The sequence below is a fragment of the Indicator indicator genome, chromosome 23 (assembly GCF_027791375.1).
Source record: "Indicator indicator isolate 239-I01 chromosome 23, UM_Iind_1.1, whole genome shotgun sequence".
Lineage (NCBI taxonomy): Eukaryota > Metazoa > Chordata > Aves > Piciformes > Indicatoridae > Indicator > Indicator indicator.
The window spans coordinates 6,897,066-6,914,696 of NC_072032.1; the positions used below are offsets into that span (position 1 = coordinate 6,897,066).

The 17,631-nt window shown below is 41.6% G+C and overlaps 1 protein-coding gene across 2 annotated transcripts in view; it reads left to right on the plus strand.

Moving 5' to 3' along the window:
* Window positions 1-17,631, plus strand: part of ZFYVE28 (zinc finger FYVE-type containing 28) — a 64,161-nt gene that overhangs the window by 19,300 nt on the left and 27,230 nt on the right. For both annotated transcript variants that reach the window (XM_054391572.1, XM_054391573.1), the window contains exons 7-8: window positions 4,763-6,127; window positions 17,465-17,569. In XM_054391572.1, the coding sequence (XP_054247547.1) occupies window positions 4,763-6,127; window positions 17,465-17,569 (1,470 nt within the window). The remainder of the gene's footprint in view (window positions 1-4,762; window positions 6,128-17,464; window positions 17,570-17,631) is intronic.

The window sequence follows — 17,631 nt, forward strand, 5'->3', positions numbered from 1 at the left end:
AACTTGGCTTATTACATTTGCTCATCTCATGATGCAATACTTAGATCATTTTTAATCTAATAAAAATGACTCTCAGTTCTTCATATTGTAGCTCTGTTTTTATAGGATGGATCATTTTGGATCTGTTATTGGATTTCTTTTCACAGCACTTCATTCTTGGTAACCATTGGTGATACAGGCTTTGGCTTAAGTAAGAAGAGCATTAAAATATTTTTTCTTAGTTGAAATCTTTGGGAGACTGATTTGTTACTTTGGAGACATCAAACTATGTCTTTAAGGAATCTTTATGTTCAGGTTTTCTATGTTCACCTTGATAGTGTTTTATTTTTGTATTTGAAAGGAAAAAAAAACCCACAACCACAACCAAAAAGCCAACTGCCCAATTTTCTAAATCTCCAAGTGCTGTTTCCTTAGAGTGCAAATTTATATCCCAGCTGGAAATTTTGTTTCTAGAGATTATTTGGTAGTTTTCTTTTCCTGTGTCAAATTTTCACCTGTTTATCACCTTCCCTGTATATCATGATGATGGTTTGATGTACAAATAGTTCTTGCATGGATAAATTTATCCAGATTAATCTCCCCATATCCATTAGAGGTGAGGTGTCTCCTGAGGCAGAATGTAAATTTCATGAGGGATGGTTCAGACAGGACCTTGTTTCTCAAGTCTTTTGTGAATATCCAGACCACAGCCTTTTGTCCCCTTTGCAGATTTCCTAATATTCCTGTCTTGAAGTGATACACCTTGATTTTCTAGGTACATTAATGAAATTCATATTGAAATCTCAGAATTAAAATGGACAAATCAACATGTTTGGGGTTGGGGTGTTTTAATGATTGTGGTTTTATAAAACACTGAGTGAAGTACATGAGTTAAGGAGCAAAACTTGTTAGAGGGTTGGGAAACCTTTAGTAGTACTGAAGCTTAGAAAGTCTTTGAAGTTTACATTTAAACACCTAGATATGGCTAGCAGAAGTTTTCACCAGCATTCCACTGGCTGACTAAAGCCAAAAGACTATTTAAAAGCTAATATAATTCTCATCATTGTACCTTCTGCTTACTCTGTACCTTTCACAACATGAAAAATGAAAATCAAGGAAGTCAGTTTCTTGCTTAGTCTATCTAATTTTTGGTTACTCTGAACTTGATGCTTGGGTTGAGAACACATGAGTGAAGTGCTGGTTTGTTCAGTAACTACAATTTTCAGTGCAAACTTAAAAAATGAAATTACTCTTTCAGCTTCTTGCTTTGAGAAAAGTTGTGCTTTTAAGGCTTAAGTATTTTGTGTCACCTGAGCATTAAGAAATGTGATGTCAGTTGCCTACCAAAGTTTACAAAGTGTTCTTAGTGGGTGTGTTGGTTTGGGCTGGAGTAGAGTTAATTTTCTCCATAGTAGCTGGCATGGGGCTGTGTTTTGGATTTGTGCTGAAAACTGTGTTGGTCACACTGGGATGTTTTAGTTCCTGATGAGCAGCTTACACAGTCATGGGCTTTTCTGCTTCTCACACCAACCCACCAGGAGGTAGACTTGGGGTGCGCAAGATTTGGGAAGGGGCACAGGTGGGACAGCTGAGCTCAGCTGACCCAAGGGATATTCCAGACCATATGACATCATGCTCAGCATAGAAAGCTGGGAGAAGGAGGAAGGGGAGGATGTTCACAGTAATGGTGTTTGTCTTCCAAAGTCACTGTTACACATGACAGAGCCCTGCCTGTCCCTGAGGTGAGCAAACCTGGGAGGTTGCAGTACTCCTTAATTCAACTCTTTTTTTCAGAGCCCACTGCTTGCTGGGGGGGGGGTGTTCTGAACCATTTGCAGTTGATGACAGGGTCTGTATGACCCTGTGTGGTGGTGGAGAATCAGGCAGATTGCAGCTCAAGTGGTGTATTTTAGGTGCACTGAAACCTTTCTGCATCCCTGACTAGAAATCCAATGCACTGTGTCTGTCAGTGCGTGAGGGAACGGGGTGGTGCTGGGTAGTGAAACGGGTGTCCTTTTGGAGTGGGCACAGTGACTGAGGGGGAAGTGTTTAGTGTTCCCAAGCTGGCTAAACTTTGAGTTAGTTTACAACTTGTGCAGTGAAGGAGCACCAGTGGTATTTGTTATCAGTGCTGGTTTCTCAGTGTTGATGACTGGAGCAGCACCAGTGACTTTGGTGTGCTGAAGGCTGCAGGAGCAGGAGGATGCCAGCTGCATTCCTGTGCCTGCATTGTGCTGTCATGGTGGCAGCTCCATCAAGAGCTGTGTATGCTCTGTTTGGAGTCTGAGCTGAAGCACAGGCTGGCAATGACAACAATGCTCTTCTCTGGCAACAGACAGTTTCAAACTCCAGCCAGCACAGGAGCTAAGGTAATGAAGGATGCTTGGATAACGTGTGAGATCAGTGCATTTGGGGGTTTGTGTCCTTGTCCTCTGTTAGCCAAATTTGTCTTTAAATGGACATCTAGCCTGAGGTTTTTGAAGAAGTAATGTTTCCACCCTGGATGTTGGCAGTAGAGTAAAATATGTTTACTTGTTCTGCAACAGACAGAGTAAATTTCTACTGTTGCTCCAAACAAGCAGAGTACATCTTAAGAACTTGCCTGGGTTTTATGCCAGGGGCTGCATCCACTAGAATAAAAATGGGGTTTGTGTTTTTAAGGCTAGATTGCTTTTCTGTGATACCATGCCAAAAAGACTAAAAGCAGATGAAGCCTCAACATGCACCTTCCTTGAATTCAGTGTTTTCTAAGGCTTCTATGAGCAGGAGGTTCACAGCTGCTGTCAGGGTCGATTGCAGCAGCTCTTTACCTGCAGCTTCTGAATAACGAAAGCAGGAGGAGAAATATTCTTCCATACAAGTACAGCACTTGCCTGGATCCAGCAAGTTACAGATGCTTCAGCAGAAAGGAAATGAACCATGCAAGTAGATACAGCTTAATTAAACCTTATGCTTTAATAATACTGCCTGATGTGTGGTTTTAAACTTTCAGCAGTAAGGTTTAACATTTCTTTCCCTATACTGGTTGACATTAATTTTATTCTCAGTATCTACACAGGGGTTTGAAAACATGCCAGGTTCCTAATGTTGGCAGTAAATCCTGTGTCATCTACTCTACAGTCTATCAGAAAGATAACTGGTGATCAAAGATTTGTCACTCTACAAGGAAGCTAGTGTTTAAAATAGCCCAGTGAGTGGAGGAGATTTCATGTAGAGAAGTGAAGATAATTGTTCCAGCTTCTTCTAGGACAAGCTGTATTTGTTAACAGCAGAATCTCTGGTGTTTGATTTGGGGAAAATGAGCAGATTTTACTTTAAAGCAAGATTATCTCTATACTGAAATAAGAGGGCTGGTGGACTACCATCTGTAGTGCAACCCATTACATACAGCAACTCCTGCAAGGCAGCGTGGGCCTGACTTACCTGAAAGGACACAAGGACTGTCAGCTGATGTCATGGATTTTTCTGTTTCTGAACCACATTTTACTTATTTATCCTCAAAACTGCACATACTTGCTCTGAAGTGTTGAGGTGGTGTTGATGGCAGAGAGTACATTACTCAAGTCACTGAAGCTAGCCAGCATAAAGTAAATCACTTCACAGTCAGTGTGTGAGACCTGTCTGGATAGGTCTGGGCAGTGAGGCTCTCTGTGCCTTCAGAAAGGAAGCAGAGCAGCTTTGGGCACCCAGGCATCAGGGAACTACTGGAGAAAGCCCAAAAGAGGGCCATGAAGATGCTGAAAGAGTAGAGCATCTCTCCTATGAGGTAGAGGTGTTTATCTAGGAGAAGAGCAGCCTGAGAGGGCATCTTCTCAATGCTATAAATAGCTGAAGGGCAGGGGGCAAGAGGATGGGGCCCAGACTGTTTTCAAGTGGTGCCCAGTGAAAGGACAAGGGGCAATGGACACAAATGAACACAGAAGGTTTCATTTGAGTTTAAGGAGAAACATCGTTGCTGTGAGGGTGCCAGAGCCCTGAAGAAGGCTGCCCAGAGAGGTTGTGGATTCTCCCTCTCTGGACAGATACCAATCCTGGTTGGACCTAAACACAACCACCTCAAATAACACTTTGGGTTTAGGTGCTTGCAGTCCTAAACTGCAATACTGAAGACACTTGGTGACGCTGGAGGTGATGAATGTCTCTAGGAAACCGAAATGTTTGTTTTCAGGCCTTCTTGATTCTTATCAAGCAGAAGCTCAAGTCCATAATGACTGAGTTACATTTTAAGGCAGGAAAGAGCCAACTTCCAATCCCTGTTGCAGTCAACAGGCTTCCAGGACATCAGTGTTGCATAAGTGATACGACTTTTTAAAATGAATTCTTTTTATCTGGCAATATAATGGTGTGAAACTTCTGCTGTGCTCTTTTGCAGAATAATTTTCAAGATCTAGTCTAAAGGATGGCAGATTGGTTTGCTAATCAGAGTCAAATCTGTGAATTAAAATGACTAAATGTATTAAACTCTGGGTAAGGCTTTCTCTAGAAGTCAAGGGGGAAGGTAAAAGAGTCAGTTTTGGGTGTGTTTTGATTTTGGGGCTTCATTGCAAGGATGTAAATCACTTGGTATCTTGTATTTGCATGAGTAATCTCAAATTCAGGCATCAGCAGACATATCTGTCCTGAATGTGAGTGTCAAATACACCTGGAGTGGCAGAGCTGAAAGCACTCTGTGCCCCAGCTTCTGGATTTCTGTGCTGACAGTAGAAGCTTTTATAAAATCTGTAACATGGGTGTCTCCTTTGATTGCAAATGCCAAGTGATGTGTGTGCTGCTTCATTTCCAGGGATCTACTTCAGACACTGACTGAGGATGAACTGCACACACTGGAACGTAACCTCTGCATCTCTCAAGATGTGGATTTCCCTGTCAGAGCAGACCCTGAGGTTCCTTCTGTCATTGCACCAGGCATAGCGGCCACTCTGCCTGCTAAGGAGCTTTCAGCTAAAGCTGAAAATACAGAGGCTGAGCTGGCTTGTTCCATGCAGTATGATGAACAGGAGCTGGAGCAGCTGAACAGGATGGTACACAGAGTTGGAGATGAAATGTCTTCTCTGCTTTCCCCTCCAAGCATCTGCCAATCTCCAGCACACAGACCTAGCCTAAGAAATAGCTCTAGCACAGAAGCTTCACCAACAAGACACCATCTTGTCGGTTTAACTGATGAGGAGGACAGAGTTTTTTTTATGGATGACCTAGATGGAGCAGGAGAAGCTCTTGCTGGGTTGGATTCAGTAAGTGACACTTTTGCTTGGGTGAATAACCCTTGCCATGATTCGAAACAGAACCTGCAGTACAGAGATGCTTTGCTGTACGAGAACAGCCATCCGACAGAGGAGTCTTTGCTTCTAAAAGATGCTGAAAGTGACCTAAGCAATAATAACAATGTTGAAGGCAGCAAACAGATGCCTGGCATCGCAGTCCAGAATTCCTGCAGCTGTCTAGAAGGTCCAGACTCACAGTTATACCTCAATGGCTGGGATGCCTATGCTGATGATGCAGAAATGGCAGAAATGATAGCTCACAGGACAGGGGGAATGAAAATATCTGCCACTGTAATATTCAATCCCAAATCTCCCTCTAGCTCAGAATCCCCAGTGACAACTCCTGAAGCAGCTATTAGTTGTGTTCCTGGATCTGTTAATCCATTAGCAAACGAGGAGGAGGATGAATCCCATAAACTCAGTATGGCTGCCACAAACTGTCTAATTAATTCCTGTGTGTGTTGTGGCAGCTGTGAAGACAGCAGGGAGGACAGTGTTGAAGGTTTAAAGACTAAACATTCTGCAGGAGGTGTTGTAAATGCTTCATACACATTAGTAAAGTCTAAGGAAATGGACCATGCAGATCATGTGGACAATGCAGTCCCTGCACAGGAAACATTACAGCCTGAAAGTTCTGCTTTGTTAGCAGAAAGAGACTTTGGCAGAGAAGAGCAAAAACTGCCAATCTCCTCTAAGTGCCTGGCACATTCCTCAGGTTCACAGGTAGGAGCAGAAAGTGACTCACAAGGAGAAGCAGAGAGAATCTCAAATCAGCAGAAGAGGTGGGAAAAGAGAAAACAACTCTGTGAGAACAAGATGGACAGCAATGAAGAGACCAGTAGTGAAAGGACAGCTAAGGAAGATGTCAAGTCAAGATCTAGTTCAAGGTATGAGCAACTTCATGTTTTGCCTGTAAACAAACTCCTCTTTCCTTGTACTTTATTAATTGGTGCATAATTAATGTTGATTTTAAAGAAAATGGTGTGTTGCAGGATTAAGAATTTTCTCAATGTACAGGGTTTTTTTTTCACTACAAGTAGCTTTGGAAGACATTTGGAGAACAGCTGAGTTTTAAACATGTAGTGTCTTGATGTCATAGCAATCAACTACCCTGATCTTAGCAGTTTAATGTAACACAGAGTGCCTTGCTGCTAAACATTACCTGGGTCATTACCTTTGTTGGACTTCAGTGTTTTGCAGGAAAAGTGTGTCTGGCAGATAATAAAAAGTTAAGTTCTGCATCAGTAGCTGGGATTAACCTGGCTTCTAAATGCATTTTTCCTTAGCTGTGTTTGGGAGAACAGGGCTGATCTGATCCTGTTGCCCGTGGGCATGAGTGTATTTTTGAATGTGCTTGAAGGAGCCTAAGAGTGCAGAAGCAGCTTTTAAACCTATTGGAGCATTTCAGCCAAAGCTGGTGGTGGAATAGAGGTCATGGATTAAGGTTCTGCATATTTAATGACAGTAAGGAACTAAGTAAAAGGGAGAGACTGTAACCATAGTTGTTCAAGAAAATGCTAGGCATCAGCTCAGCTTTCACATGCTAGGGACCCAACACACATCAGTAGGAAAGCAGACATCATTTTGTCTCACTCTTTGAAGAATAACCTGTTTTGTAGTGAGTTATCTCCTGAGTTTCCCTGAAATATGACCACCATAAAGCATAGGGGGAAAATTAAACAGACTTTATTTCTGTGACAGCTTTCTTGCTTTGTGCCTTACTGTGTCAGTGCTCCAGACCTTCACTGTGTCAGTTCTGTGGAGCTGATGAGTGTCACGCCTGATCACTCTTTCTGTGGTTGTGTTGAGTTCAGGATAACACACTGGGGGTAGCTTGAACCATGAAGCTTTATCATAATAAAAGGGCTACAGAAATAGACCTTTGCTTGGCAACACAGCAATTGGATTAGGAAATATTTTATTCGTAGTTGAATAGAATCAGAATAAATTCCTTTTACAGGTTAAACACAACTAAGCATGCACAAAAGTCAGCTTTGAGAAGGTTAATTTCATCTTCCTTATTCTGAGCATTTGCAGTTGGAAGCTTGCAGGGATGATCACATCCAAGGCCTTGCAACAGGGTTTTTGAATGAACTTCCTTTTAACAAGTCATTCACAAATCCCTTTGACATTTCAGGCTTTAGCAACACTTCAAGTAGAATCTTGTGTGACAATAATTACTGGATGTTTAATTAGTGGCCTGGTAAATCATACATCATTTACAAAACGTTTTGACCAGGTTTTTTGCCTCTGTAGGAATATTAAGTGAAGTTTGTGAGAACAAGTCTGGAAAATGCAATAAAATTATAGCTATTATCTTCTTTTCAACTTCCCATGGTTCATGGATCTAATAACCTCTTCTCCACATACAATATTTACAGAGGCTGGGCAAGTATAAATAATCTTGTGTGAGATTTGTCCTTTTACAGTTAGTTCTCTAGGTCCATGTTCCTCTGTGTCTTTTGTTTGCCCTCAGCCTGGCTTTTAACAGCATCATCAAACAGCTCCTAGTTCCTGCCTGGCCTCTCCGTGCTGGTTGGGACTTCGTAGACCTCAGTTCACATTTCATTACTTCTTCAGGTTGGACAATTCACAACTTACTTGATCAGAAGTTGTCCATAGCTTTGATCATTCCTTTTGTCTTGCTCTAACCCTTTTTCCAGGTTTTCTGCTACTGCATAGTGATGAGGGAATCATGACTACACTTACTCAAGACATGAGCAAACCATGGATTTGCACATGTAATCATTTTCTGATGGTTTTCCAATGGCTCCCAGCATTTCACTTTGGGTTTTTGTGAGCTTATGTCTTTTTGAAACATCAAAAAGAAGCTGCTTCTGAGCTCAGAGGCTGTCGCTCTGTGTCAGATTCTACAATTATTCTCCCTGTGTTTAGCAGTTGAATCTCATCTTGCTGTTTTATTACCTGTTATCCAGACTTTGAAGATGCTGTGCACCTCTTCAAACTGCTGCTCTTACTATCACCCTGAATAATTTTGCAGGTAGCAACCTTGTAGACCTCTTTGCTTTCTCCCCATTTTTACAGTTTGTAGTTGAAAACAAACCCCTCAGGGTCCTAAAGAACTTCAGTGGTAACATCTTGCTCTTCTGAGAAGTGATTGTTTAACAGATCCTCCCCAAAACTCTTCCATGTTTATGGTTAAGACTTATTTAAGAATTTTGGCCCCTACTTCTTACACTGTAGCTCCTTAGTTTTCTGAAAAGCCTTTAGTGACAGAATCTCTTTGGAAATCAGGAGGCTGCCAGCTGAATCTCCATTCTTCACAAGCTTCCTGACCCCTTCAGAGAGTTCCCCAAGAGGTTCCCTCTGCAGAATATGCTACTTTTCCCCAAGCAAACCTTCTCATTACTGACTACTTGTTTTATCTTTTGGATCTCTTTTGGTACATTAAGTTGCTTGGTGTGAACATCAGGCTCACATAACCAGAACTGCTTGAATCCCCTTGGAGTCTTCTTTTGTTTTTAAAGGTTGCCACCTTTAAACTCCAGGCATGAAGGAAGTTTTAAATGAGAAGTTAATAATTAATCTGATTTATCTTTGAGTTCTCCTCAAACTCTTGGGTGAATGTTTTTTAATATTCTGTTATCAAATTAGTGGGTTTTGTTCTGTCTTCAGCATAGCCTCTTCCACAGTTAATCTGTTGATTACATCTTAATTCTCTCTATTAATTGAGACTAGTGTGCATCTGTTATTAATTGGAAAGTATTCTATCATTGTAGAAGTAGAGAAATAGGGGTGTGGAGGAGTTTTGCTACTAGACAGTTGCTGCTTTATTGGGAAACATTCTAATATTAAGTCCTCCAGTATATTCTGTGAGAGACAGAGATGCTGGGGGTCTACTGAGGAGTAGATTAAAAAATTGTGTCATAGAATCCTAGAACAGTTGGGTTAGGAGGAACCTTCAAGATTATCTAGTTCCAAGCCCCTTGCCACAGGCAGGGACACCTCCTACCAGAGCAGCTCACTCAAGGCCACATCCAACCTGCCTTTGAACACTGCCAGGCTTGGAGCTTTCACAGCTTCTCTGGGCAACCTGTTTCAGTGCTTCACTATCCTCATGGAGAATTTCTTCCTCATGTCTCATTTAAATGGAGATTTTCCCAGTTGGAAGCCATCCCCCCTCATCCTGTCACTCCATGCCTTTGTCGAAAGTTTCCCGAAGTTTTATACGTGTAGATCCTTCGTTTTCTCCTGCATATATCTTTGCATAGATTTGGTCCTTGCCTCTGATTCACTAGTCACGTTATTGGTAAAAGATAATTCAGTTACAAACCAGAACTTCGTGGACCTTTTCTTACTCATGCTGCCTGGGCGGTGACTAATCGCAGCTTTCCAGTGATATTTTTAAACTGAAGATCACATTAGGCTGCTGTGACTGCTCCCTGTTAGGTGCTTGTGAGTGCCAGCATCACCAGAGGGGAAATGTTGGAGACAGATTATTTTCAGAATGATGGGCCCATTAGCTAGAACAATAAGCAATGCAATATACACAGAATAGCTGCAGGATCTGCTCATTCATCACACTGATAAATGTATTTACTTTCTAGTTACTGTAAGTCACCGACTAGAAGCTGAAAATATCCTTTCTCGTTGTCTGAATCAAGCAGCTGTCAAATGTGTGTGTTATGATACAAACTATTTCTTCTAGTAAATCAGCTTCATACTGTGCAGTGTGACATGAAAGGTATAATTTTGGTGATCCACTCAGGTTTACTGAAATTAATCCTTAAATCTGCAATAACCTGGTATTTCAGGCTCCTCTGGCTGGCCTCAATATTCTGTTGATTAAATATTCTTCTAGTTGTGATTTGGGTATTGGCATGTCTTTAGTACTTTTGGGTTTTAACTCTCAGCTGGTGTTGCATCTTTCTCCATTATTTACTCCTAAGTATCTCAGATATAAAGCACCACAGGCACCAAGACTTGGGCAGCAGCATTAATGAGATGCAAATAGGACTCTGCCCTGGCAGAGATGTGCTCAGCAGCTCATCTGCTGAAGGGACAATGTGAGAAGTAAAGGCTGACATCTAGCAAAATCAACTGTTGAAGGCATGAAGTAAGAATAGCACAGATGGTAAAACCATGACAAAGCAGCATTTGGTGTTTTGGGGGGGGAGGGAGGAATGTAAGTTAACAGCAAAACCAAGCTTTAGATCTGTATGAGAGAGGAATTCACCTGAAATTTTGCTGGGAGGGAGGGCAGGTTGGATATTAGGGAAGATTTCTTTGCTGCAAGAGTGGTCAGGCACCCTGCAGGTGCTCAAAAAGCCATATAGATGTGGCACTTCAGGATATGGTTTAATGGCCATGGTGGTGTTGGGTCAATGGTTGGACTCAGTCTGTTCCAGCTGAGACACTTCAATGATTCTGTGTAGAGTTCCTCCTTCTTCAACTGGAAGCAACCTGTAGAGGTTTCCCAAATGCTTTGTGCCATGGTATTCTGCTTGCTTTTTCCAAGGAGAAAGAAGACTACTAAGTGTGAAGATCATCTTTATTTTGGTGTTTTGGAAATACTTTGCTTTCTGTGAGTTCCAAAGTTGAAGGGTCCTTGTAAAATGGATTTTTTTTGTGTGTTTTATGAGGTTTGGCTGCTGTTTTCATATTGTCACATGTTGCTGGTGTTTCCATGTTGTGGTCTTAAATACATGGTTTTGTTGTGTGTTTATCTGCATGCTGACCTTAAACCAGTTCTGATCTAAAAAGGATTTACAAGCTTCCTTTCTGATCTAGTATGTCTAGCTTAAATTTATGCATTTGAGTCTTTTGACCATTTTCTTGGATCTGTTTGGGGAGGGTAATTTTGTTGAAACTTTTCACAGTGCACCTGAGAATTGGTCAAAGGAGCTGAAACTTGGAAGAAGAGCTTTTCACACTTCGTACAAGCTCTAGCTGTGTCCTTCAGCTGTTAAATGCTTGTGCTGCTCACATTTATTTGTGGAGGCTTGAAAAATAGACTTTTTTTTGGCCATATGCTTGTGCAGTAGAAGGAGGAGGGATGAGGCATCCTTGCCATAGTATGTTTTACTGTTTGCTGATCTGTATTGCAGGATGAATAATTTATTCTTCTCCAGCTCGGTATTCAAGTTGTCCCATTTCTTAGTGTTTCTATCCTGCAGTCTCAAATTGTAGGTATTGTAATATATTTATGTATTTAAATGTATTTGTAGATTACAATGGACAATAATCTGAGATATTTACAGTTTTACTTCTTCAGCTTGTAAGAATGACTTTGTCAAAAGATGAACACCTGGTTTATCCAGTTGGTTTCTGATTTTCATTCTTCTGTCTGTATTTGAGTCTCTTCACTCCTTAGCAACATGTGACATGTATGCACATCTTCAGTACAGGAGCTCAGTCATTTTACCTTTATCAATGCATGGAAAAGAAGCATTTGGTACATTTAGGGGGGGAATGGCTACAAATTACATCTTAAAAAACCCCCAAAACACTCTAAAGCCACACAAATTAAGTGTTTAGCTTGTGTTTTAGTTTATAGCATTTGATTCTTTAAGTGCCCCTTTATTTAAAACGTATTAATTGATACCAGGATGCAAATAAATTTGATTAAATGTGTTAAATTCATTCTTTGCTTAGAATATTCCCCATCACAGTAGGACTTAAGGAAATTGTCTTTACATGACAAAGTTGCCTTTTCTGTGAAAATTAATGGACAGCTGTGCATGTTCACATAAACAAAGCCATGTCTGCTTGCACTGATTAGTCTTGTATCTAGTTATTCAGGACTAAGAAAACTTCTCATCAAGAAGAAGGACATAGTTGATTGGGAACAAAATACCACCTTTTCAGCTGCAGAAGGTCCCACAAGCAATCCTTTAACTGGCTGCTGATTGAAATTCCTCTGTTCCCCTTGTCTTCTGTTTCTTTTCTTTGTGCAACTGGATGAATTCAGATTCAGAATAAATGTGGTTTTTTTTTCAGTCCCTCCTCCCCTTCTTTCTAACAATATGCCTCAAATTATAAGTGACTTTTAATTAAGAATGACTTTTAATTTGACCTTGTATGTTGAACACTGATTTTGTGGACCACAATGCAGGAGCAGTGAACTGTATTAACTCTCGACATAGGATCCTAGAATGGATTGGTTTGGAAGGTCCTCTAGTTCCAACCCTTTGCCATGGGCAGGGACACCTCCTTCTAGACCAGGCTGCTCGAGGCCTCACCCAACCTGGCTTTGCATATTGCCAGGCTTGGAGCCTCCACAGCTTCCCTGGGCAATATACAGATGCCTGCAATGAGTTATAGTATGTACAACAGATTTCAATGCCACTTACTTGAGGGGATTTGGTGTAGCTGACATGAGGCTTTAGGGTCAGCTCTCGTGTAGTGAGATGGAGACTGTGCCAATTAACTCATGTAACATAGAATGTAATTGTAACTCAAGTAATAGCATTCAGAAAGAGAATATCCCCCCAAAAAGAGAGGTTTAATTAAATACAAGAGGCTGCAAACACATTCCAGTAGAAAAGAGCATACAAACCAGGATCAAGGTAGCTTTCAGTTTGTTTTTTTTTTACCTCAGAATTATTACCAAACAAATGGCCAACAGCTTTAAATAAAGGGTTCATTAGTTCAGTCTGACAGTATTCCATGGGAAGAGGCAGCCACATCACCCCATGTCACTTTGCTGCTCTTCTTCAAATCTATATTTTTGTCAGAAGTGCTGATAAATTCTATTTTTTTTGAGTTTGGCTGCTGGGTTTATCCTCTGCCAGACTGTGACTTTGAAGGAAAGCACAATAATTAAGACTTCACCAATGAAACAAACTTTTGGCCCCTTGCACAGTTTAAACACTCCCATGAATCCCAAACCAACACAGCATTAATTTCAAGTGAGCATGAGCTGGGGTGAAGCTTATGTCACACATGAGCTGGTGTGGGAAGAAAGGGTCAGCTGCTATTAGCTACAGAATGAATGCACCTACCTTCTCCCCTTAGCATCCTGCTAATGAATGTGTGTGCTGAGCGACCATCAGCTGGTAACAGGAATCATGAGCTGGGAAAAGCAGGTCAATTCACCTCAGGATCTATGAGCATCATAGAAAAGCTGAGCAAAGCTGCAGGCAGACACTAATGAGAAGAAAATTTTACCAAGAGGTGTCCTAAGTCTGTGTGTACAGAGAAAGAATGCAGTAAGCACGTCAGAAGTCTGTATTTTGTCTGTTCTGTTTTGTTGTGGTTTTGGGGGGGGATTTTTGTGTGTTTGTTTTGGGGTTTTGTAAATCTGTTTAGAATAACACTGAGAAGGTTTAAACTAGAGTTGTCATTATTGGAGTCTCATTTCTTGGTACTAAATAAACCCGGAATTTCTTACCTGAAGAGTTACAGCCTGAATACGCACAAGAAACAAACATTGTAAATAATAAATATTGTTTCTGGTGCAAAAATTCAGTCTGTGTCGGTACACAGGAGTGAGGAAAAAAATAATATTTACTCATTGTAATTGTCTAAACTACACATCCTTTGTGACATGGTTTGTGTCAAGTGTGTCCAAGCAGTTGCCCCTGCCAAGTGCTGTCTGACCAGATGGATCTCTGATGGTGAACTCGGGGATGGCTCAGCATGGCCAGCTTTGTACACCAAGGGAGAGATGGACTAGAGCAGAATGAAGGCATGTATGAAGCAGTGCAGAATGTTAAATGGTGTTTAGACTTAAAAAGAGGTAAGATAGTGGAGCAGATGAGAACAAGTTATGCTGATAGTGAGAGGTTAGAAGTGAGATGAGTAGCAGAGAGAGGAAGTGAGGTTTGTACACTGGCCAGAGAACATCGGAGAAGATGAAAATCAAGAGAGCCTTGAGATGGTTGATAATGTCAGCTGGTTGTGTGCCTTTATGTTCAGAGGTTTACTTGCCATCAAGATCTAGCACTTTGTGCTGCCTTTATTGTTTTGCCTTCTGGGTTGGAGTAGGGGGAATGGAACAAAGCTGGAAGTGGGGAGATTCAGGCTGGACGTGAGGAAGAAGTTCTTCCCCATGAGAGTGGTGAGAGCCTGGAATGGGTTGTCCAGAGAGGTGGTTGAGGCTCCATCCCTGGAGGTGTTTAAGGCCAGGCTGGATGAGGCTCTGGCCAGCCTGATGTAGTGTGAGGTGTCCCTGGCCAATGGCAGGGGGGTTGGAACTGGACGATCCTTGTGGTCCCTTCCAACCCTGACTGATTCTATGATTCCACTCCCCAGAGTTAGCTCAAGATAGAAACTGATTTCCTGACTTGGGACAGTGTTAACAATTACTAGTATCTGCTCTTAATAGAGAAATAATATTTAAGGTGTTGGTTTGTTTGGTTTATGGTTTGGCCTAGAGTGTTTAAAAAACCCCAAAACTGAGAACTGTGGTTTCTTAGGAAAAGTGTTAGCTCATTGGATTGTGCCTAAGGACTGGGAACCTCAAACTCTTTAAAATCAGGCAAACAAAAACTCTAGGAAACCAGACCCTAAGAAAATTCAATTTAAGATGTTAAATAGCCTCTTAATTTTGTTTCATGTACTATTGGTAACTGAGATAATGTGACTGGACTCTGCTATGAGGATAGGCTGAGGGAGCTGGGGTCGTTCAGCCTAGGGAAGAGAAGACTCTGGGGGGGCCTTGGAGCTGCCTTCCAATACCTGAAGGGATCCTGCAGGAAGGCTGCAGAGGGACTTTTCATGAGGGTGGCTAGAGACAGGACAAGAGGGAATGGTTTGAAGCTGAGGGGGAGAGTAGGGTTAGACTGGAGCTTAGGAAGTCCTGCAGTATGAGGGTGGTGAGACTCTGGAATAGGTTGCCCAGGGAGGTTGTGGATACCTCCTCCCTGGGGCTGTTAAAGGCTACATTGGACGAGGCCTTGAGCAGCTGAGTCTAGGTGAGAGGTGTCCCTGTCAGTGACGTTGGAGTAGATGATCTCTGAGGTCCCTTCCAACCTGAGCCATTCTAGGATTTTGAGTATATATGCCAGACATGTACAGAAGGCACTGAAGGAAGCAAGCCTTGTGTCTTGCAGAAAATGTGTTCCTACCCAAGTGAGTTGGCAGAACTGTTACACTGGAAAACTCTGGACAGAGTGACAGTGAGGAGGTGAGAGGGAATAAGGTACTGAGTTTGCTAGTTGTCCCTGGTTCTGCTGTTGAGAGCTTGCTTTATTCTGAACAATACATTTCATCCTTGCAAGACAGCTTCTCCTTGCTCAATCATGCTGTGAAATCAAGGCTAATGGTTTTTTTTATATCATTGAGCTGCCATAAAGCAGATACTAAAAGTACATTTTAGTAGCATGACCATATTGTAAGATTGGCTGGGTAAAGGTGATGAGCTATAAAAAGAGTGATCCTTTGTTTAAATGCATATATCTCTTCATAATGAGCAGAATTAGCAAGGGAAATTACATGAAAAGGATGCAAGTTAAATAGATTTTTGTTCAAGGCTGATAAAATTATTTTCCAGTTGTGGCGGCTCTCCTTTCAACTGCAGCACAGTGCATTTATCCCAACACTTGGGATTTATCTTCAAATTGGCAATCAGAAATGAGGAGCATGAAGGGGTGCATTTTCCAAGTGATTAGTGGGAGGTATGCAAACAAATCCTATTATTTCTTGGTGGGACTAGAGCACATACCTTCCATACACTGCTTTGAAGAATTCCCCTTAAGCGTTCTTCCAGACTTCAGGCTGCAAAAAAATAGCTACAACAGGAAATTTGGTAGAAGAAAAGAATTTGGAATGTAGCTGGTTTAAAGATGTACTCTGCATATACCTACAAATCAAAAGAGCATTAAAAAAATCTGCTAGTAAATGTGGAGAAGTAGGGTCAAATCATCCTGACCTATATAATTGCATCTCTTTTGAGTAAAGGTACTTCTTAGGCTTCCTTCTGCAGTGTCCAGAGGTGTATGTTGACTGAGCACTTCAGCAGACTTGAATGATCCTTCTGCACTGCCTGGAGCCAATACAGCTTTGATACCTCTGCTCAAGATCACTTATTTTCTTATCTAGTATAAATTAAATTTTTATATATTTTTTTTTTCAGCTTGTGGAATTTCCAGTAGTTGAGCAGCAAATTATTACTGAATGAAAAAAAATTGATCCCTCCAGGATAGTTCTGTAGCACTTATGAAACTTTTTTTTAGTCTTGTAGTTTTATTTTGGTAGTAGGGATGGAAGAAGGAACAAGTTCTGCACTATGAGGGGGTGGAACACTGGAAGAGGTCGCCCAGGGAGGTGGTTCAGGCTACATCCCTGGAGATATTGAAGGTCAGGCTTGACAAGGCTCTGAGCAACCTGATCTAGCTAAGGGTGCTCCTGCTGACTGCAGGGGGGTTTGGACTAGATGACCTTTGCAGGTCCCTTCCAGCCCAAACCATTCTATGATTCTAAGATGTAAACTGATGTGTTCTTTAGAGGCTTTTCCTTAGCCCAGGGGTGTCAGAGACAAGTTTTCTACCATTCCTTTAATTTGTACCACTCATTTAAATTTTTGGTGTCTTTTTTACTTCATATCTACTGACACTCCTCTAGTGGAGTGTCAGTGGTTTGCTATGGGACTGTTTCTTCCTGCTCATCTGTTGGTTTAAAGCACAAAATTTGAGGTACATAGGTGGCAGTTACATACTCTGAGCAAACTCAGGGCTAGGTGTGTTGCCTTTATCTCCTTCACCAAAGACTTAGTTTTCTGCTTTCCTACAGCCTTTTTCCTTCCCATGATGGGGGAAGCCTAGAGCAAACTTGTCATGGTATTTCAGAAGCTCTTGAAGCTTATGGCTTAGGGTGTCTTGGCTTGAAACATGCAGTTACTTTATAAACTCCAGTTTTGCTAGATCTGAGTTACAACATAAAACCACACTCAGCAGCAGGGGCACGCTCTGCCCTCTGTACCCCATGAAAATGTAAGCTCCCTGAATGTTTTCATCCTTGGTTCTTTCCTGAGTGTTTCCATGTTTTCCTGTATGGAAAAACAAACACCCAAAACCAAAATAAAGCAACAAAATAGATTGAAGGTTTTTATCAGCTGTGTGCCCGCTGCCTGTGCCAGATTGTCCTTTTGGGAAGAGACCAGGCTAGGTTTGTATCATGCTCTGAAGAGCAGAATTACTATGGCCAGCTTCTGTTACAAGCCGTGAGTTATCACACCGCTTTGTGGTGTGTGGGGGGTTTTTTGGTTTTGTTTTTACCTTTGATGCTTCAGCAGTTCATTTTGTCTCCATATGTTTTTTCAGTTCTCAGGATGGCTTACGTGATTCCCCCCTCAGCTCCACCTCCAGCAGTGACTATGAGAGTGTTTCTGTCACTACATGTAGTCTCTCCAGCATATACGCTCTGAGGTAATCACATCACTTCAGTCAGATTTGACAAATGCTCTTGGGTTATGCTTGGTTAAAAACTT